Here is a 19,174-nt window from a genome sequence, read left to right as displayed (position 1 = left end):
GAGGGCTGTGACTTGGCACCTTCACGGACACCACACTAGAAGTTGATGCAATGGTTTCCAGCACTTATAAAACATGACACTTATAAAAAACATATTTCGCATTAAAATATATACGTAGCAAAAAGGGCCTATTATAGCTGCGACAGAGTGGGAAAAATGCACTGGGTGTGGAGTCAAACACCCTTGATTGGAATCCAAATTCTGAGTTGCTTTAAGTGCTGATTTGGGTTAGCCAGAAAATGCCTGAGTCTCAGTTTCCTCATCCATCAAATGGGGATAAGCATTCCTCACAGGGCTGCCTAGAGGCCTGATAGGCCATCATATGTAAAAGGCCTTTATACATAGTAAAGCACTAAAAATTGTGAGCTGTTCTTGTGACTCTGGGCAGATCATACAAATTTAAATGAAATTATTCTTTCTTTGTCTTGAGATTTGATACAATTCTTTCTGAATATATATGGGGTATTATATCATAATTGAAATCAGCCTGACTCTTCAAAACTACATCCAATGAAATGCTTTTGTGGGCTTCCCTGGTGGCGCACTGGTTAAGAATCCACCTGCCAATGCCGGGGACACGGGTTCAAGCCCTGGCCCGGGAAGATCCCACATGCCATGGAGCAACTAAGCCCGTGCGCCACAACTACTGAGCCTGTGCTCTACAGACCATGAGCCACAACTACTGAGCCCATGTGCCACAACTACTGAAGCCCACGTGCCTAGAGCCTGTGCTCCGCAGCAAGAGAAGCCACCGCAATGAGAAGCCCCTGCTCGCTGCAACTAGAGAAAAACCCATGCGCAGCAACGAAGACCCAACGCAGACAAAAATAAATAAACAGATAAATTTAGAAAAAGAAAAAGAAATGCTTTTGAGTGTCAGGGATAATACATTCGATAATTCACTAATACATTCTAGGTGACCGCAGCATTATTGTGACAAACTCAGGAGAGTTAATACTTATGGGTGACACTGGTGCTTGGTTTTAAGTGTAAGTAAAGATGAGAAGAAAAAGCAAGCATCCAAAGAAGGTGACAGAGGAGAGAAGGCTGGGGGGCGGGGGGCTGGAGGACACAGGAAGTAGGTCCATTAGCAATGTCATATGGCTTGGACATATGCTACACTGCCTGGCCACTAGCTGACACTCTCCCTCCATGAAAACAGAAGACAGCTTTACTTTCCAGGCAATAAAAACCTCAGAGACAAATTCTGCCATATGTGGGCAAGGCCCCCTCCCACAAAGCCCTCACGTCTGGGAAATGGAATTGAACATCTCATCTTCAAAGCGAGTTCTCGGTAAATGTACTACTGGTTTTACAACCTCTATCCTCCACGCAAACCACTGGAGAACACATTTTCTCAGCATTGCCCAGTGTTGCTGTTCAATGCCCTGAGTTTCTGAAACCATCTCAGGGAAAGCGTGATCAATTTCCACTTTGCCTTTTCAAGGGGTGGGAAAACCAGAGGTCTGGGAGAGCAAGAGCTGGCGGTCTCCTTACCTTGAGCCGTTCACCTGGTTAGGGTTACATTCCATCTTGATGGTGACCCTGGCTGGGGGTTGAGACAGCCAGTCCTGCTGAGGGACACGCGGGCTCATCTTGGATGTCTGTCCATAGTCGCTGGAGGAGGACGCGGTCATGTCCGTCTTGGCCAGGTGCGGCGTGCCGTATGCGCACTCAAACAATGACTGGTCCTCGCTCACGACAGATAACGCTTCCTGGACACCCAAAGAAACACACAGTCAGGACATTCCAAGGGACAGTCATGCTTCAAAAAGTTGCTAACTGTACGGTCATTTCTAACTGCGACCCCCTTTTTAGGTAGTTTTTACGGTATCCATTTCCACCTTTCAGCAGCAAAAGGGAGCTGGCTTTCTTTCCCCTAGAGACAGTAAGAGTTGGAACTGGCCGACCTAGAAAAACCTTTGTGCAGGTCTCCAAACATCCCAGCCTTGACCACAGCCGTGCAGATAATACCCATTTTAATCTCAACTCAAGGAAGTGGAATTTCAAAGGTCTTAGAAGACATCCAATTGCATGTGTCATTATTTGACAAATGCAATCTATAGTTCACGCAGACAGGGTACAGAATGGTCGTGAAGATTAAAAAAGACATGTGATGGCTAACACCTAAGCATCTGGCAAAACTGCCACATTCCCAGGAGATTTTGAAGAAGAGCTACTTAGAAGAGTGAGGGGGAAATGGGGCACCAAAGGACAAAGAGACAAAGGTACGAATTTTTCCACTTCTAAGTTCTTAGCTGAAATAGTTTCAAGTGGCGCTTCCATGACGGTGAACATCTGGATGATAAATGAACCAAAAAAAAAAAAAAAAAAAAGCTGTGATTAGCCAGAGGTCTCCTAATACCAAGATGTTTAAAATACCTAGATCGCTGACTAGCTCTTTTTTTTTTTTTTCCCTTACTTTCTATTCCTATCTTTGCTCATTTTGCATGATTGGGTGAGAAGAAATAGAAATGTGTCATTGTTGAAGCATTCTTCTGTGGTTTTAAGTCAAACAAGTGGTTAGCCTATGGCTAGGCGGACATTCTACAGCCAAACCAGCAAAGGCAAATTCGATTGGGAAATTTCAGCTACTTGAATGACGTATCATGCAGCAACTACACAGAAGAACTACGAGACCATCCAATTTTGCTTTCTATAACCAAAACAGAAATCCATGTGGTAGTTAATGTTTACTTCAGTCCTTGGGCACCCTCGGTACTGCTATGCAGCTGGTGAGAAGCAAATGCTGTCTGGGTCACACATGTTTTTTAAATGGAAACTTTGGAGCCAGTGGGGACTGTGGAGACCTTCTTGTCCAAACTCCTCATCCCCAAATGGGAAAATCTGAGACCCAGGAAGGTTGAGACCTCACCTTGAGGTGAGCTGCCCAAGATAAAGCAGGGATTTAGTGAGCACACTGGTGAGTGTTTTATCTTCAGTTCCCTCCTATCCCCACAGCCTAGGACGCCCTTCTTATATTCCTTGGTTGCCGATAATTGTCTACATTAGCACTCCTTTCTTATTCTTTGAATTGATACTTAAATAAGTAAGGATGTTCCCCCCACCCCCGTTAATAATAGAGCCCTACGAAGCAGCCTTTCTAAGACAGAAGCCCCGCCCCCCCACCTCCTTGCGCAGAAGTGTCCGAATCTTTAGGGAACACATGCAATTTCACAAAGCACCCCCCACCAATCCAGTGTGTCCTCCCCCACTCCATCCCCCATCTACCCAGGGACCAACTTCTTCATCACTCCCCGAGTTCCTGAACTTCACTGCCAGGCACACGGTGCTGTGAACCAGTGAGCAGGGAGAATCAAAAGGAACAAACTCAATGCTCTGGCTCTCAGAGTGGAGGCCAGGTGTCTGTGCATGGATAACCACCCCCCGCCACCACCCACCGCCACGGCATCTCTAAAATCTCTTAGAATCGCAGCCCTGTGACAGTTTGGGAAAGAGTAAGCTGGGGGTTTAAACAATAACTCAAAATGTAGAAAAGGATGGGTTGTGCCAGCCAGAGAACCAGAACCAGGCACAAGGAAGAAAAGAAAAAAGGAAGGCATCTTGAACCACCAGCAAAAGCAAACGCATCAACAAACAGACGGCAACAATCCGAGAAATGGGCACGGTAGATTCGGCGGGGGAGCCTGAGTCACATGGCTCTCTCTTCCGGTCACAAACGGAGTGAGGGGATGTAAGGAATCTAAACTCACAGACATGGGTTTAAAAGTCAAATCGGCACCACGGACTTAGTGCAGTCCTGCTAATTAATAAAGGCAAAATTATAGCTTCTTCAATAAATTGTGCAAGACAGGGTCTCCTTTCCCATCGCAGCGCTGGATGGAATGGTTTTACGCACTCAGAGCAAAAAGCAAGGCTGAAGGCTGCCTCCATTCTCCCGCCGGGTCCTGCAGACTCCACCAAGCCTCGGAGGGGAATACCATGCTATGTAATGTCAGCGTTGGCTCACCGGTGAAGAGAAACATGAATAAATGTGTGATGTCTATCAGAAATTGGCAGAAACAGGTTAGATATAAGGAGCAGGCTACCTTTAAATCACAAATGAGAAGAAAATGGCTTTCACAACAAAAAGAGTAACAATGTTAAAATATGAGTATCTCCCCAAGATAAAGTAGGATATTCTCACAAACACAACCAATGACCAAATAAATGTAGCCTAAGATTTAAAAACTGGACCAAAATACTAGAACTGAAACCAGGCTTCAGTGTGTGCTTGGAGGGGGAGGAACCCATTCTCACATCTGGCAAAGCATTTTTCCACCACATGGTTTTCTAAAGAAAGAAATCAAAGTTAATTGAGATCGATTTAGGAAAAAAAAAATCTACAAAAGCTAGAGATAAGCCGGGGGGGGGGACACACATCTTTTCTTCGTATCTTAAAATTCTCCTCCAAGTCAGTACCGAATAAAAATGAGAAAGGCCATATACTTCAGAATATCAAAAGTTGCTTTTGTTCGCTAGAGGAGAAGCAGTCTAAAAATGAGGACGCTTCAGGATAAACGTTTCATTTCCAAAGGGGTGAAACACAGTCCATATTCTGGAAAGACAGCGCATGCCCCAAAGTGATGCTAATTAAACCAAGGCAGGCAAGCACCTAGGGTTAAGTACAAGTCAGGAAAAGGAAACAAATGAATAAATGGAATATCTCACTCACACACATACACACACACACACACACGTGCGCGCTAACTTAGCACATCTGAACAATGGAGGAGTCAAAAGAAGCTGAAGGGTGGTCTTCAGAGACCTGCTTCAAAGAGGACCACGAAAATTAACTGCTGTTCTTTAGAAGCAAACAAATGCTATGTACCAACAGCATGCCTTTGTTCACCCACTTGACTTTGTATATTACATGTAGGTTTCATCATCCCTTTGGTTGCAGTATGAATGACAGAGGCTGAGGCATAGGATTCTCCCGCCCCAGCAGCACTGGGACTTCAAAGCAGGGAAAGGATCTAGCCTAGTAGGATTAAAACCAGAATGGATCGCTACACACAGGCTGGTAACCAGGAACACATGAGTCCCTCAACTGTAGCTCTGCGAGTGACTCTTCCTGGCCTCGACGGATGCTGTCCCTGCTTCCCTGCCGTCTGGCTTCCCTCCTTGTCTGTGGTCATCTCACCTACCTACCTGCCAAAGCTGTCAGCAGATGCCTTAGGTAACATGTATGGCTTATTCCCTCATCACCTTCGGCCAGACGCAGGGACTTGCAAACTGCTTTGGCTGCTTTATGACAGAGAACTCAAAAAAAAAGTCCAAACCTGGCAGAAATGTGGCATAATTAATTAATATGCCCACCTCTGTGTTACTATAAAAAGACATGAACTTTAGATTGGTGTGTGCGTGTGTGTGGGGTGTTCTTTTCTGTAGCCCAAGGAAAGCTGGGATATTTTGATGTGCCCAGTGGCAGGCTACCAATGCCATTTTTCATCAACTTATGAGAAATGCATAAATTCTAAGCGAACTGCCCCCAAACAAAAGGGACCGTCGTGTTAGTATACAATGTTTATTATTTCATTTGAATACTGAATATGCACCAATGACATGTGAGGACCACTTCTTCAGATTTTGGTCATCACAGTTGACTGACAGTTCTCGAAAGTGAAGAGAACTCAACTAGATTATATTTCATACATGAGACTAAAATACGATTCTATTTTTAAGTAACTAGATTTGGGTACAACAAAGGTTCCAAAATGCTTAGATTTTTAAAAAAATTAGAAGTCGAATGCACTTTTAAGCATACTGACATTTCCAGCAAATGATTTCAGACAGCCTAAAACCGATGAATTTTTTTCTGTAACAGATGAATAGTTTGAGAGGCTCCTATGTTTCCAGCAAAAGAATTATAAAATAAGGGTCTGGGCTCGATTTTGCTCTTAACTTTTGATCCCCATGGTTCATAAAAACACTGAAATGTCAATCCAGAGAACCCAACATACTTAAATTTTCATGAAAATCTGGGCGTGGTAAAATGTTGAAACTAAGAAAGTCTTAAGGAATGATCGGCTCTCTTTCACAGCTGGAGCCAGTGAAGCATACACAGGGAAATGATCCTTACGTCGTTTTCAAAAATCCAGAGGACGGCCAGAACTAGGCGTCCAGGGAACAGGATTCCCAAATTCACCCTCAGTTTCCTCAAGTCTTAGGTGCCTCAAATAGTTATGAAAAACAAATGGAAAAACTAAGTGGAACAAGCATGTTAAGATTATGGTCATGCTTTAGAAAAAAAAATTCTTATAGAAGTCTTTGGTATCACAATACACTTTAGGAAGCCAAGGTCATCTTAAATCAATAGTCTGCCTCTCCCCCACACACATAACCAATCAGAATCTGGAACATCACATAACTGCTTACACTGCGATGAATAAGCCATCTTTTAGCCACATTCTCTTGACTCATAAACAGCTGATCCATCACATAATAAACCAGGTTACCTTGGTAAGCACTTCATATTGCAGTATCCCTTTCAATCTTATTACACTGATTTTAAGATACACCTTTTTTCACATTTTACGAGCTCTGAAATCTGGATGCATCTCACCATCGATGGCATGTCATGGGTTATTGGCAGCATCTCTTCTCCTTTCATGGCCGGTAAAATAATGGTTCGTTTTATCATCAATGACATCTTAATTTTATGAAATACAGTCCTGACAATAGTCTTATAAGGTCAGGTGTCATTCCTGCCCACAGGTGAGAAAGCAGGATTGGGAAGAAGGGTAATGTCAACATGAGGACAAGGTAGCAGCAGCGTTCGTGTCGGGGAGTGGAATCACTCCCTGAGGCTGTACATTCGCCACTCTGGGTGTGACCAGAGAAAGAATAGGTTGGGCCGATGGAGGTCAGATGCACAGGGCTTCACCGCCTTGAAACAGCTGTGGAAAGAGCAGAGCTGACAGCACAAATAAGAGACGGAACCACCTAGAAAGAGAGAGGCTGGTGGAGGGAAGAGGTGGGAGAAGGCTGAGGGGATAAATGCCCAGAATCCCAGAACTTCGATGGAATTAAAGGATCAGGAGAGTAAGTGGAAAGCCTGTTGGAAACTAGGAGGGAAATTCCTAAGTACAACACGCTCTCTTATGAGGCTAAAAGCTATGTAGCAATAGGTCCCAGATACATTTAATTAGTCTTTCTTACTTAATAGTTTAAATCAACAAACCTGTTCTTTTCATTGGTTAATCAGATAATTCAGACCCAAATTGATGGCCATGTATTGGGGTGTTTCATTGCAGGTGGATGCCTGGCTTCTCAATCAATACTGCAAGGGAAGAATAGGGCAGGTAGGAACACCATTTATAAATGTTAGAGCCAGTGCACGTGGTGGCCTTAAATGGATGTCTGCAGACCTAATGATACTGGAAAACTATTTATTAGGCTGTCTCAAGCCCAGTTGTTTATAGCTTCTCGGGCTTCCCTGGTGGCGCAGTGGTTGAGAGTCCGCCTGCCGATGCAGTGGACACGGGTTCGTGTCCCAGTCCAGGAAGATCCCACATGCCGCGGAGCAGCTGGGCCCGTGAGCCATGGCCAATGAGCCTGCGCGTCCGGAGCTTGTGCTCCGCAACAGGAGAGGCCCGCGTACCACAAAAGCAAAAACAAAAACAATTGTTTATAGCTTCTCTTCAAGGCAGAGTGCATGCAGTAGATGCTTCTGGAAAGTCTACTCCTAATCACATTTAGAGGAGAAAAAAGCAACACAAATACGTCTCTAGGAAAGACCTCCACTCCATGTGCCCAACAAAAGGCCAATCCTTCCAGAATTTTATTCTCAACGTGTATATTTTTGCATTTGAATATTGCCAACATCTCATGGGATGAGAAACTTCCTCTGACCGGTATCTTTTAATTACAACACAAAAAAAGCCAAACATTGTGAGTTAAAAGATGCATTGTCAGGCTGAGTGGGAATCATTTTGCTCCGTCTTGATATTATTTTCTTTCCTTAATTCTTCAGCAGAGGAAACATTAAAATCATATATTAAATGCAGCATCTAGCTTTGTGCTCACGTTTTTCTCATTTAACACATTGCTATTTTAGTCCTTCAAAAATATAAAAATCTTGGATTAACCTCAAAGGAAAAATGTATGTAGGCAAATGAAGTCCATCTAAAGAGAGTGTTTCCCCAATGTGGTATCGCTTCAGTATCAAACACGTTTACAACTGCAGTACCAGCCCAGCGCTAAGAGGATGAAACCCAGGACTGGTGCAGAGATACAGACATACAAATATATCCATATACATGCACACACATACATATTCATATGCACATATATGCATACTCACACACATACACATATTCATATACACATATGTCAATTTCCATATACATGCCTATACATACACACACATAAATATATCCGTATTCACACATACATGCATATTCATATGCACATACACACATGCATAAACATAGACTCATACACATGCATATTCACACACACATAGTCATATACATACACACATATTCAAATATACATACACACATACATATCTGCAATGCATACATGCATATTCATATACATACATATACACATACATATTCATACACATATATGCATATTCATATACACACATATTTACATACACACATACATATTCGTATACAGACATTTACATACACACATAACACACAAATATATATATATCCATCTATCTCTCCATCCTTACTATCTTTGCTCATTGAGCACTTTAGAGGACCTGTACACAGTCCTTATTGGTCAGCAGACCCCCTAGGGAAGATGGTGCCTAAATGATGTAGAAAACCAGGAGTCTTCCCTTTTTGCCTTGATTTGTTTCTTTCTCAAACTCGAAGGTGCTTTTCCTCCCCTTTGCAAATCCCTTCAAGAAAAGACTGATCTGGAAACCAGTCTCCTTATGACCTTCAGACGAATTTCCCTGCTCTGAACTCACCGGATTTCTCCTTGGCTCTGAGCAGCATAGCCAGTCCTGGGAATTCTCTTGCTCACATACTTCTCCCCCAACTGCTGCCTTTATGAAGATATGAGCATTTCCAGGGCAGGATCCTGTGTGTGTGTGTGTGTGTGTGTGTGTGTGTGTGTGTGTGTGTGTCCCTAGCATCCAAACAGCTTCTTAACATCACATTTTGTTGATGCTCCTATTAACCACAGAACTAAGTCATGAAATTATACGAAAGCCCCATCATAATGCTGTAGGTCCAAAAACTTTTTTCACATCAAAACAAAGGAAAATATACTTGTGAAATGAAGTGTGCAGCCAGTGACCAGGAGTTTGGAAGCTAATCGCCCTGGCACTATAGCCTCAGCCATATGATCCTGGAGCACATTACTGCAGGGTTTTACCTGAAATCTACGTAGGCTTGAACTAGGGACTCTGCGTAGTTAGGCAACATATGAAATAAATGACTTACTAGAAAATGAACACTAGCAAAGCAAGGAGAGAAGCATTCAATGGCTAAGTGCAAATCCTAGAATGCTTGCGGAGATTGGAGCATTGTAGAAAAATGTCAAGGAGAGAATAGTTAGGTTCCACATAAGGAGAACTAGATTTAAATGAACCTCAAAAAATTAGAAACCCAACAAACAATTTTAAAACAACCCTTCTGTTTACTTTCTCAGTTCTATGCAGATGCTCTTTGAAACATTTGAAAGGAGGGTGAGATAGGAATATTTAGCCTGGCAATCAGAGAGTACAAGGTTTCAGGCATGCAAGATGAGTTAAGTCTCTGGGTTCTACAGCACAGCATCCTGCTATAGTTAACAATTCTGTATCATACACTCACAAATTTGCTAAGAGAGTAGATCTTATGTTAAGTGTTCTTATCACAAAAAATATATAAAATAGGGAAGGAGGAAGCTTTCGTAGGTGATGGATATGTTTATGGCATTGATTGTGGTAATGGTTTCATATGTAGATACTTATCTCCAAACTTATTAAGTTATAAACGTTAAATACTGTACAGCTTTTTAGTACATCAATCAAGCCTCAGTAAAGTCATTTTTGAAAAAACAAAAGAAACAATGTGTAAGTGATGTTAATAGCTTCTTTGTTTTCCTACAAAGAAACACATTTTCCCCCCATAGCCTTCTTTCCTTCTTTAGAGATGAACAAAAAAGTGTAAAAACATGTGTGGAAACATCCTGTTTGTGTGTTTTAAGTCGGAATGAGTGCAAAGAATGCAGCACTACCCCCTTCAGATCCTTCTGCACCCTCTTGGTTTTGTGGGGGGCGAATTCTACTCCTGACTTTCCATACTTGTTTGTGTTTTTCTAATCACTGTCATCACGTGACACTCAGAGAATTTCATCAAAAGCCTTCATCTTATTTGTATCTCATTTGAAATAACTCATTTGAGATGAAAAGATGATTTGCTTTTCACTTTGATCACCAAATTTAGGATAAACAATGGAGATGCACCAAAATGTCGGAGACAGCACAGTAGAGCGTGGTGGCCACTGGATTGGGGCTCCGAAGACCTGAGGTGGAAGCTGCCCTTGGTCACTGGGTCACCCTGGGACTTTCACAACCCCACTCTGCTCCAAATTTAGTCCCACGTGAGCTGCTGAGGGCTTGTTACAGACGCAGAGTCTGCATCTCTGCAGCCCTGCTGAATCAGAATCCACTTCATAACATGAACCTGGCACACTCGCATATTCAAGTTTAAGTCCTGCTGCCTTATCCTTGCTTGAGTCTCAATTTCTTCAACTATGAAGGTGATGTTGATAAGAGCTGCCCCAATCCCAACCAGGGCTCCCAATGGGCCAAATGAGCTAGTGTATGTAAAAGGTTTTATAAGCCTTAATGTTGCATTTCAACTATTATCCCATCCTAGAAAGCTGATGTGACTGACCCAAATTCTCCATGGTGTTCAAGACGGTGGCTTGGACTATCCATTTCAAATCCTATTCTTCTAACAAGCCACGTGCCAGGAAAAGTACATCGTCTCTTGTATGCCATTAGTCACTCATTCTTCGTTAAGTACTAAATTTAAAAGTCAGGTATCTTTATCTAACATGGGGAGAAAGATGAGCTGGCATCTTTGCTTTTATTGTCGAGAGCATTTAGTCCAATGTGATTTAGCCTTTATGGTGCCCGGTCCAGTTTGTACATGGGTTTTTGGTTGTAATTCTACATTAGTTTGTTGGATGTCAATTCAATGTAAGTTTTGTGTGGGAAGGGATCTGGATTACCTGTTGAAAACTGTGGCCTCAACAGCTGGTACGTACCCTGGCATGTTGTTGTTCTCTACAAAATGAGTGGATGAATGGATGAATAGGTGAATGTATGAATATACCACGTTCTCATAACACAATTCCCGTTCATTTCCCTAAAATTGCACACAGCACACAGCTGATGTTCCTCAAACTCCCCAAAAAAGTCTTCTCTTCCAGGATGTGGGATCCACAATGCTTTTCATCTTAACTTTCCCTAAAACCTCATGAGATTTTTAACAAACTTGGACAAGGAAGTGATTCTACGGCAGTCTTGCTAAGAGGCTCACGGAACTCTTTTACTCTTCTGATTTCTGAAGCTCACTCAGCCCAACCCAGGTTGGGCTGCAAGTGATTCAGGTTCCAAGAGGCACAGAGGACCCTCAGAAGGGCACTGCCATGCCCACAGTGTGACAAAGTCATTAGCAGTTTTCCTCTATTGGAACAGCCCTCTCTAAACCCCAAGGGAGAGATGGCACATCATACCTCTCACCTCCAGGAGCTCCATGAAAACAGGCAGCTCTATGCTTGGCCTTTTCAAAACATACATTCAGACGCTAAAAACACAGTGCACTGCACATCTGGAATGTGTCTCATCCATGAATCTCTGACACATGGATTCACTGTTTTCGAGAAAATTCCAAGAATTTTATTCATGAGAAAATTTTGGCACAATGGGAAACGCTGGCAAGCATTAGATAGCAGCAGCAGATGTGCTGGCCTCCGCCCCCAGGCCTGCGGCTGGTTCAGCCCGTTTGCATCAGGTACCTATCTCGTGCCTTCAAACTTCCAACTCAAAATTCCCCATAAAAGAGGGAGGCCTTAAGTTTATTAAGTGATGCGGTTCCCCCCAAAATGGGTGCACAGTACCAGATGCACTCTGCAAGTGTCGGGATGGGCACGTGGGAATTTAAAAGGGGCAACAGGAACACAAGGTCACTGGTGTGAGATGCAACTGCTCCCTGTGCCTCGTGCCCTGCAGCCACCGCCTCCTCGTCTGTTACATGAGGGTCTGGTCTCCTGATGTTTCCTTCCTGAGGTCCCTCCTTGCGCCAAGATGAAATCTACTGTATTTAACTAGTGACATTCTCTTCTTGCCGCGCCCAAACCACAGGCCCCACCTTCTCCATCTCTGAGCAGCTATGTGCCTAAGGGGAAAACCTATCACCTGGGGAGCTGCCGAAAGTTCCTATGAGTTCAGGTTCAGAGTGAACTATGGGCTCTTTCCAGGCTGCCCTGGGTTTTAATTTCCTCTGGGTAACTTCTTCCATGCTCATGGTGGGAGGGTAGTCAAGACCCTGAGAGCTCATTTCATGTCTTCAACTGCCATTAGGACCTAACCTCCTGCACGGGAACTCTGGGTCTGTTCAGAAAACACATCAGCCACAATAAAATACAGTTCTACTAACAAAAAGTCTTACAGAGACTGGGAGTCTCGTGGCGGGAGGGAGCATATGTAAGAAGCCCTCACTTTTCCCAAGGTGCTCCAGGGACCTCCTTCCTCTCCTTTCCATCCTCATTCCCAAGTAACTGTTGTCAAGGGCCACACAACATATAAAGCAGACATGAACACGAACATTTTCTTTTTCTTAGACACCAACTCCCATTGTGGAAAGAGCCGAGAGCTCACCCACGGTGAGGGTCCAGCCCTGCCAACCCTCACTTCGGCTCCACAAATGATGACGCCTCTGTCCCTGGGGCTGGGAGGCTAAGCCTGTGCTTTGCACCAGATTTTCTAGCACATAAATCCGTGCTGGTGGCTGCACAGGAAGGGGACCCAGGAGCTAGGGTATCATGACCTTTGTTCCCGCTCTGCGCTGAGCTCAATCTCTGCCTATCATGGAGTTCAGGGCACGAGAGAGGACCCCGTCATCAGAACACTTTTCATGCACCAACCAGCTGGTTATCAGCGAGACCTGATTTTTATAATTCTGGGAGTGTTGATCTCAAAACCTAATACGTTTGAATTATGCACTGCAAACTCGTCCAACAATTTCAAACTACGTATACATATATCATACGCAATGAGGCTCTCCTGAGCCCCTCCGTAAACTGGTCTCTTTAAAAATCTGTAGATCTGTTCCTACCAAAACCACTCTAACCTGCAGAAAAGCTTGGTGGCCTGAAAATCTTCATGATGTCTATCTACCCCAGGGTCTAAATTTCAGTTTTTAGATTGTCTCTTTACTTATTAGGCTGAATCCTCAGGGAGGAAGCAGAACCATGGATGTCCATGTCTACCCACCTTTTCCAGGAGAAAGAGGAAGTTTCCAGGGCTCAGAACTGTGTGCAGTGTCATATACATGTACAGGCACAAAGAGAGCTGCTGGACAGGTGAGAGGTCTGTGCAGATGTATCTCCTTTCCGAGGGGGTGGAGTTTCCTGTCACCCACCCATCTATTTTGCATAATGAGCCTTATGGGGCGGGGGCACATCTACTTAAAAGGGCAACTTACTTAGTACAAAAGCTGATTTGCCGTCCTGTCTTCCAGTCTGGTAGACTTGCACTGATCACTATTTGCAAGCAGAGGGACACTTTAAAAATTTAAACAAGGTGTAAAGAACTGTGAACCTTGCTTTTCAAAGTCTGATCCTTGGACCAGCAGCATCAGCATCACCTGGGACTTTGACAGAGAAGCAGAATCCCAGGCCCCACCCCAGAGCTACTGAATCAAAACCCTATTCAACAAGATTCACAAGGGGAATGGCAGGCACATTTAAGTGTGGAGAACTGGGTGAGAGGGTGGTCTAAGTTTCCCAAAAAAAAGAAAAGGCAGGGCTGGGTGAGAAGGGGGAGGAGGAGAGGGCAGACTACTTCTTTTAATTAGAGTGGTCAGGGAGGTCTTCTTGGAGAAGGCGAGCCCTAAGCAAACTTGAAGGAGGCCCAGCGATAACAGAACAAGGCCAGAGGTGGTTTGAGGGTGGGACACAGGGCTCAGGAACAGCCAAGGAGGAAGTATTGTCACAGGAGAGGAGGGACAGGAAGTGCTAGCAGTGGACAAGGAGGTAAGCCAGTTGCGGCTGGGGGTCGTTGGCAGGACCTGGGCGGTACTGGGAGTGAAATGGGAGCCTCTCTAGATGTCTTGGCTAAAAGCCCAGGGATTGTCTTCTTTCCTAAGATATACTAATATTTTCCACCTCGTATGGGCTGTGCAAAGAAAATACTTTCTATCTTTTGAGTTTTATTATTTTCTTTTTTTTTTAACTTTTTATTTTATATTGGAGTACAGCCGATTAACAATGTTGTGATAGTTTCAGGTGCACAGCAAAGGGACTCAGCCATACATACACATGTATCCCCTCCCATCCAGGCTACCACATAACACTGAACAGAGTTTCCTGTGCTATAGAGTGAGTTTTATTATTGGGTTGGCCAAAATGTTCGTTCGATTTTAAGTAAAAATAAAAGACATTTTTCATTTTCACCAAGAATTGTATTGAACAATGGATTCACCAACACAACGAACTTTCTGGCCAGCCCAATATTTTCAAAGCTCAATGTGACTTGCATGCATGTATCGTGCACACCACGTGTACACCAAAAGCCCCACCTCACAAAATGTTACGGTCATCCTTTGCTCCCCATGCAGTGGGGGCTTCTGTTCGTCATCATACAGAGGAACTGTGGGAATTCAGAATATGTGTTTTTCATTCAGAGAGTCTGTAAATGGCCATGACCGCTGTTAAAAGGTTTTGCACAGACAGTAAATACCGCCCTGAGGCTCCTCTGCCCCCACCACTCTTAACGGGCAGCCTCAGGGAGCCCTACCTCTGGAATCAAGAGGAAACACAGCACCAAAGGGATCCCCTGCTCCCAAGTCAGCTGTGTGAGGCCCACAGATTCTGGCAGCTCTGGTGGCAAATGACAGGCCAGAACATCACTTCCTGCTGCCCCCCCCCCCCAATGCTGGACTGAAAGTTTCAGGGCTTGAGCAGGGATGCAGATGACCAGGTATTTCCTCTTTAAACACAATGATAAGCGTGCTTCAGGAAGGAGGCATTTAGAAGAACTGTTTATTGTCCTTGCCGGTGGAGAACCCTAATTCTCCGAGCTCTATCTGGTGGAAAGTGCCTCCCGGTTAATAATAATAACAGCGACTTCCCTTCTGCTGCGGAATTTTCTCAAGTCATCAACATAGGCCTCATAGCCATCTCTGAATCCAATCTCGACATTCAGTGTATAGTCTGTGTATTAGTTTTCTAGGGCTGCGAAACCAAATACCACAGACTAGGGGGGCTTAACCAACAGAAACTCATTCTCTCACAGTTCTGGAGGCCAGAAATCCAAACTCAAAGTGTGGTCAGGGTTGGTTCCTTCTGAGGGCCATAAGCTGCTCCAGGCCTCCCTCCCTAGCTTGTAGACGGCTGTCTTCTCCCAGGGCCTTCACAAAGTCTTCCCTCTATGCATGTCCGTATCTGCGTCCAAATCTCCCCTTTTTATAAGGACGTGGCCATATTGGTTTCAGGCCCAACCTCATGACCTCATCTTGATTACCTCTGTAAAGACCTGATCTCCAAACACGATCACATTCTGAGGTTCTGGGGGTTAGGACTCCCACATATGAATTTAGGGGCACACAATTCAACCCGTAACAGGGCAGAGAACGTGTCCATTTTCTTCGGGGGGCTGCTGTGAGGCTTGCGGGATCCTAGTTCCCCGATCAGGGATTGAACTGGGGCCCCAGCAGTGAAAGCGCAGACCACTGGACCGCCAGGGAATCCCAAGAGAATGTGTCCACTTAACTCACTGCCTAGCACAGTGCCAGGTACCAGAATAAGAACAATAAGTCAGTGGTTCTCAAAGTGTGTTCCAGGAACCCCCTGGGGTCCCAAGACCATTCCAGGGAATCTGCTGCTTGACAGTTTTCACGACATGCTAGGCCATTATTTGCATCTTCCCGGCTCATCCTCTCACAGGTGTACAGCAAAATTTGCCAGAAGCTACAGGACATGTGATAGTACAACAGATTAACTGCAGGGGCAGATGTGAGAGTCCAGCTGTCAGCTGTTAAGCCAGACGCTGAAGAGATTTGCAAAAATGTAAAACAATGTGACTCTTCTTACTAAATGTGTTTTTGGAAAAGAGAGTGATTTTTCATAGCCATATGTTATTTAAATTAACATATAATGGGTTTATTACTGTTATTTTAAAATAAATTCATTAATAAATATTTTAAGAACATCTCAATTTTTATTTCTAATTCAGTAAACATCAACAGATATAACCCATATCAACCACTGCCCTTTAGGGTCCTGAGGCATTTTTCAGGGTGTCAAGGATCCTGAGACCACAAGTTTGAGGACCACTGCTGTACAGAGGTAAACTCGCTAGGACCTAATCTTTCTTCTCTGAAGTAACCCACAGTCTTAGGGTGATAAGACGCTTTATAAAGAACATATTTTTAGTAGCTAAGTGCCACAAAAGAGGAAGTTTGTTGGCCATCCCCTTAGGTTGACAACAGAGAGTTCTCATTAAGAAAAACAGAAAATCTGATCTCGACCTAGTGATGTGTTCAATTTGGAACATAAGAACTTACAACACCAAGAGTTGGAGGGATCAGCATTTTTTTGGCCTCTCAACTGATCTGCCAAGTGTTGGCCCCAGACCCCCTAACACTGGACAGAATCTACTAAAGAAGCAGGTTGCCCACCCCCACCTAGTTACAAACTACTTACAAACATCTATTTCCAGCTGAGCCTTCTTGAAAGTGGCATGCCTCTTGGCAAAACGAGAGGAGGTCCATGAGGGAACCCAGACCAGCAGGAAATCAGCGGAGACTGAAGACCACCTACCCACTACCAAGCTGGCTGTGCTTCGGATCCGAGCCAGCCTGGGAAACTGGTCCTGCGGGCGAGGGGCTGCAGGGCCCAGGCACAGATTCCCTGCCCATCCCCCAGCGATCCCATTTTGGCACATCTGGTGCATCTCTGGATGCACAGGTGGCACTCTTCAATTAATGCTAAGGACCACGCTCCTTTTTTTTAATGACCAGGTTGTTTTAATTTTTAAACTCGTCTCTTGGGAGATCCTCCCTGTTTATATCCTTGTTAGGGATTGCACATAGCTATCTCATTTTAAAACCATTTCTCCAAGGTATCTGATTCAAATGACAAGTAGTTGGGTACCCACCATGTGCAAAGCAACTAGGGTGGGCACTGGCGGTAGTGATATAAGATGGATCATTCTCGAAGTCTATTATTCTAGACAGACTGTAATCACTTTAATAGAAGGACAAAACACCTGGGAGAAATGATGCATCAGGACTGGGGGAATGCAGGCTCCATGAAGGCAGGGGTGTTTTTTTCAGTGATGTTTCACCAGTGTCTGTAAAAGTGACACACACACACTCTGAATATCTATTGCATAAATTCTTAGTATGTAGGTGTTAAGTGTGGTGCTGAGTTTGTCTACTGCTTGCATGATGGAGGGAGGAAGGAAAGTAGGAAGGAGGAAAGGAAAGAATGAGGGGAGAGAGGGAGAGATACTCTCCTTTCTCTACTGGAACAAAAATTCTACTGTCACTCTCCTGCCCTAAAATAAAATCCGATTTCCCAACATCTTCTGGCCCCTAGAAACCCATAAATCCTGCAAAGAGGGGTCTACAGCTTGTTATTCTTGTAAACTATTTCTGCATTCACTTGTTAATGACCTGAGCAATGAAGATAACTTCCGATCAACCAGAAGAGGCAGGTTAACTTGGCAAGGCACGACCTACATCATTGTGACTTTGTGGGAAAATCCTCCTATTCTACTAATTCAAGAAACATTTGGATGGGCTGCTGGGAATCAGGATTCAAGCTTGGATTCAAGTCACTTGAGTTAAGGACCTTGTTCTTTATCTGGATGAGGTCCCACTTTGTAGTTAAGAGAAAGACCAGACAAATGAAAGCAGAAAAAACATATCACAGCTCAAGTTCATGTGCAAGAACACATTACTGTAAAATTCTTGTGCTGCAAATGTTTCCAAGGAAATAAGCACACTCCCGGCATGTGCACTGGAGGGAATGAACTGGGTTCTTGTGCTGTTGCCCCAAACAACCCTCTCTCCTCCAAGCTGGCTCCAGATCTTCTATACATGATACTGTTTCCCAAAAAGCAGTCGGACATCAAAATGTGAAATCAGAAACACACATTTTCTGGTTATGAAGAACCTAGGGGCAGGACAGGAATAAAGATGCAGATGTAGAGAATAGACTTGAGGACATGGGAAGGGAGAAGGGTAAGCTGGGACGAAGTGAGAGAGTGGCATGGACATATGTACACTACCAAATGTAAAATAGATAGCCAGTGGGAGGAAGCCGCATAGCACAGGGAGATCAGCTCAGTGCTTTGTGACCACCTAGAGGGGTGGGATGGGGGGGTGGGAGGGAGATGCAAGAGGGAGGGGATATGGGGATATATGTATACATATAGCTGATTCACTTTGTTATACAGAGGAAACTGACACAACATTGTCAAGTAACTATACTCCAATAAAGATGATAAAAAGAAAAAAGAAACACATTTTCAAAAAACAAGTGCATTATACTAACAAGTGAGATGCAGCGGGGGCAGGTGTACCCATGGGGTTGGAGGGGCAGGACAGAAAGGAGTTCAGAAGAAAGTGTGTTGAGATTTGAGACATGAAACTAAGAAGAAGGAACCCCCAGCAGGCACACAGAGGTGGCTTCTGTAACTGTCAATGTGCTCTCATCAAATCACCACCTTCAAAGGACTTGGATCTGAGGCCAGACAGAAATCCATTAATTTGCACCTTGACTTTGGGGCTTCCAAGAATTACTCAGTAGGTACCATCTCAGGGCTCAAACAGCGGAAAAGCAGTACATATGCAAAATCACACAATCAATTGGTTAATTCCAAGTGAAATCTGCATATACCAAAAATAAAATGTTTGCCTTCCTGGCACGTGATGTAGAAATCAGCCTGGTTAACAAAATGTAAAGCACACTTGCAGTGTGTGTG

At 44.1% G+C, this 19,174-nt stretch overlaps 1 protein-coding gene across 6 annotated transcripts in view; it reads right to left on the bottom strand.

The window, feature by feature from the left end:
- Positions 1 to 19,174, bottom strand: part of ERG (ETS transcription factor ERG) — a 281,719-nt gene that overhangs the window by 62,039 nt on the left and 200,506 nt on the right. For all 6 annotated transcript variants that reach the window (XM_029214406.1, XM_029214410.1, XM_029214407.1 and 3 more), the window contains one exon: positions 1,498 to 1,715. In XM_029214406.1, coding sequence (XP_029070239.1) covers positions 1,498 to 1,715 — 218 coding nt within the window. The remainder of the gene's footprint in view (positions 1 to 1,497; positions 1,716 to 19,174) is intronic.

The sequence above is a fragment of the Monodon monoceros genome, unplaced genomic scaffold, assembly GCF_005190385.1.
Source record: "Monodon monoceros isolate NGI ecotype Baffin Bay Population unplaced genomic scaffold, NGI_Narwhal_1 Super_Scaffold_11, whole genome shotgun sequence".
In the NCBI taxonomy this organism is placed as follows: Eukaryota; Metazoa; Chordata; class Mammalia; order Artiodactyla; family Monodontidae; genus Monodon; species Monodon monoceros.
Note: the sequence above shows the minus strand (reverse complement) of the source record. Positions and strands in the feature narration are given on the sequence as shown.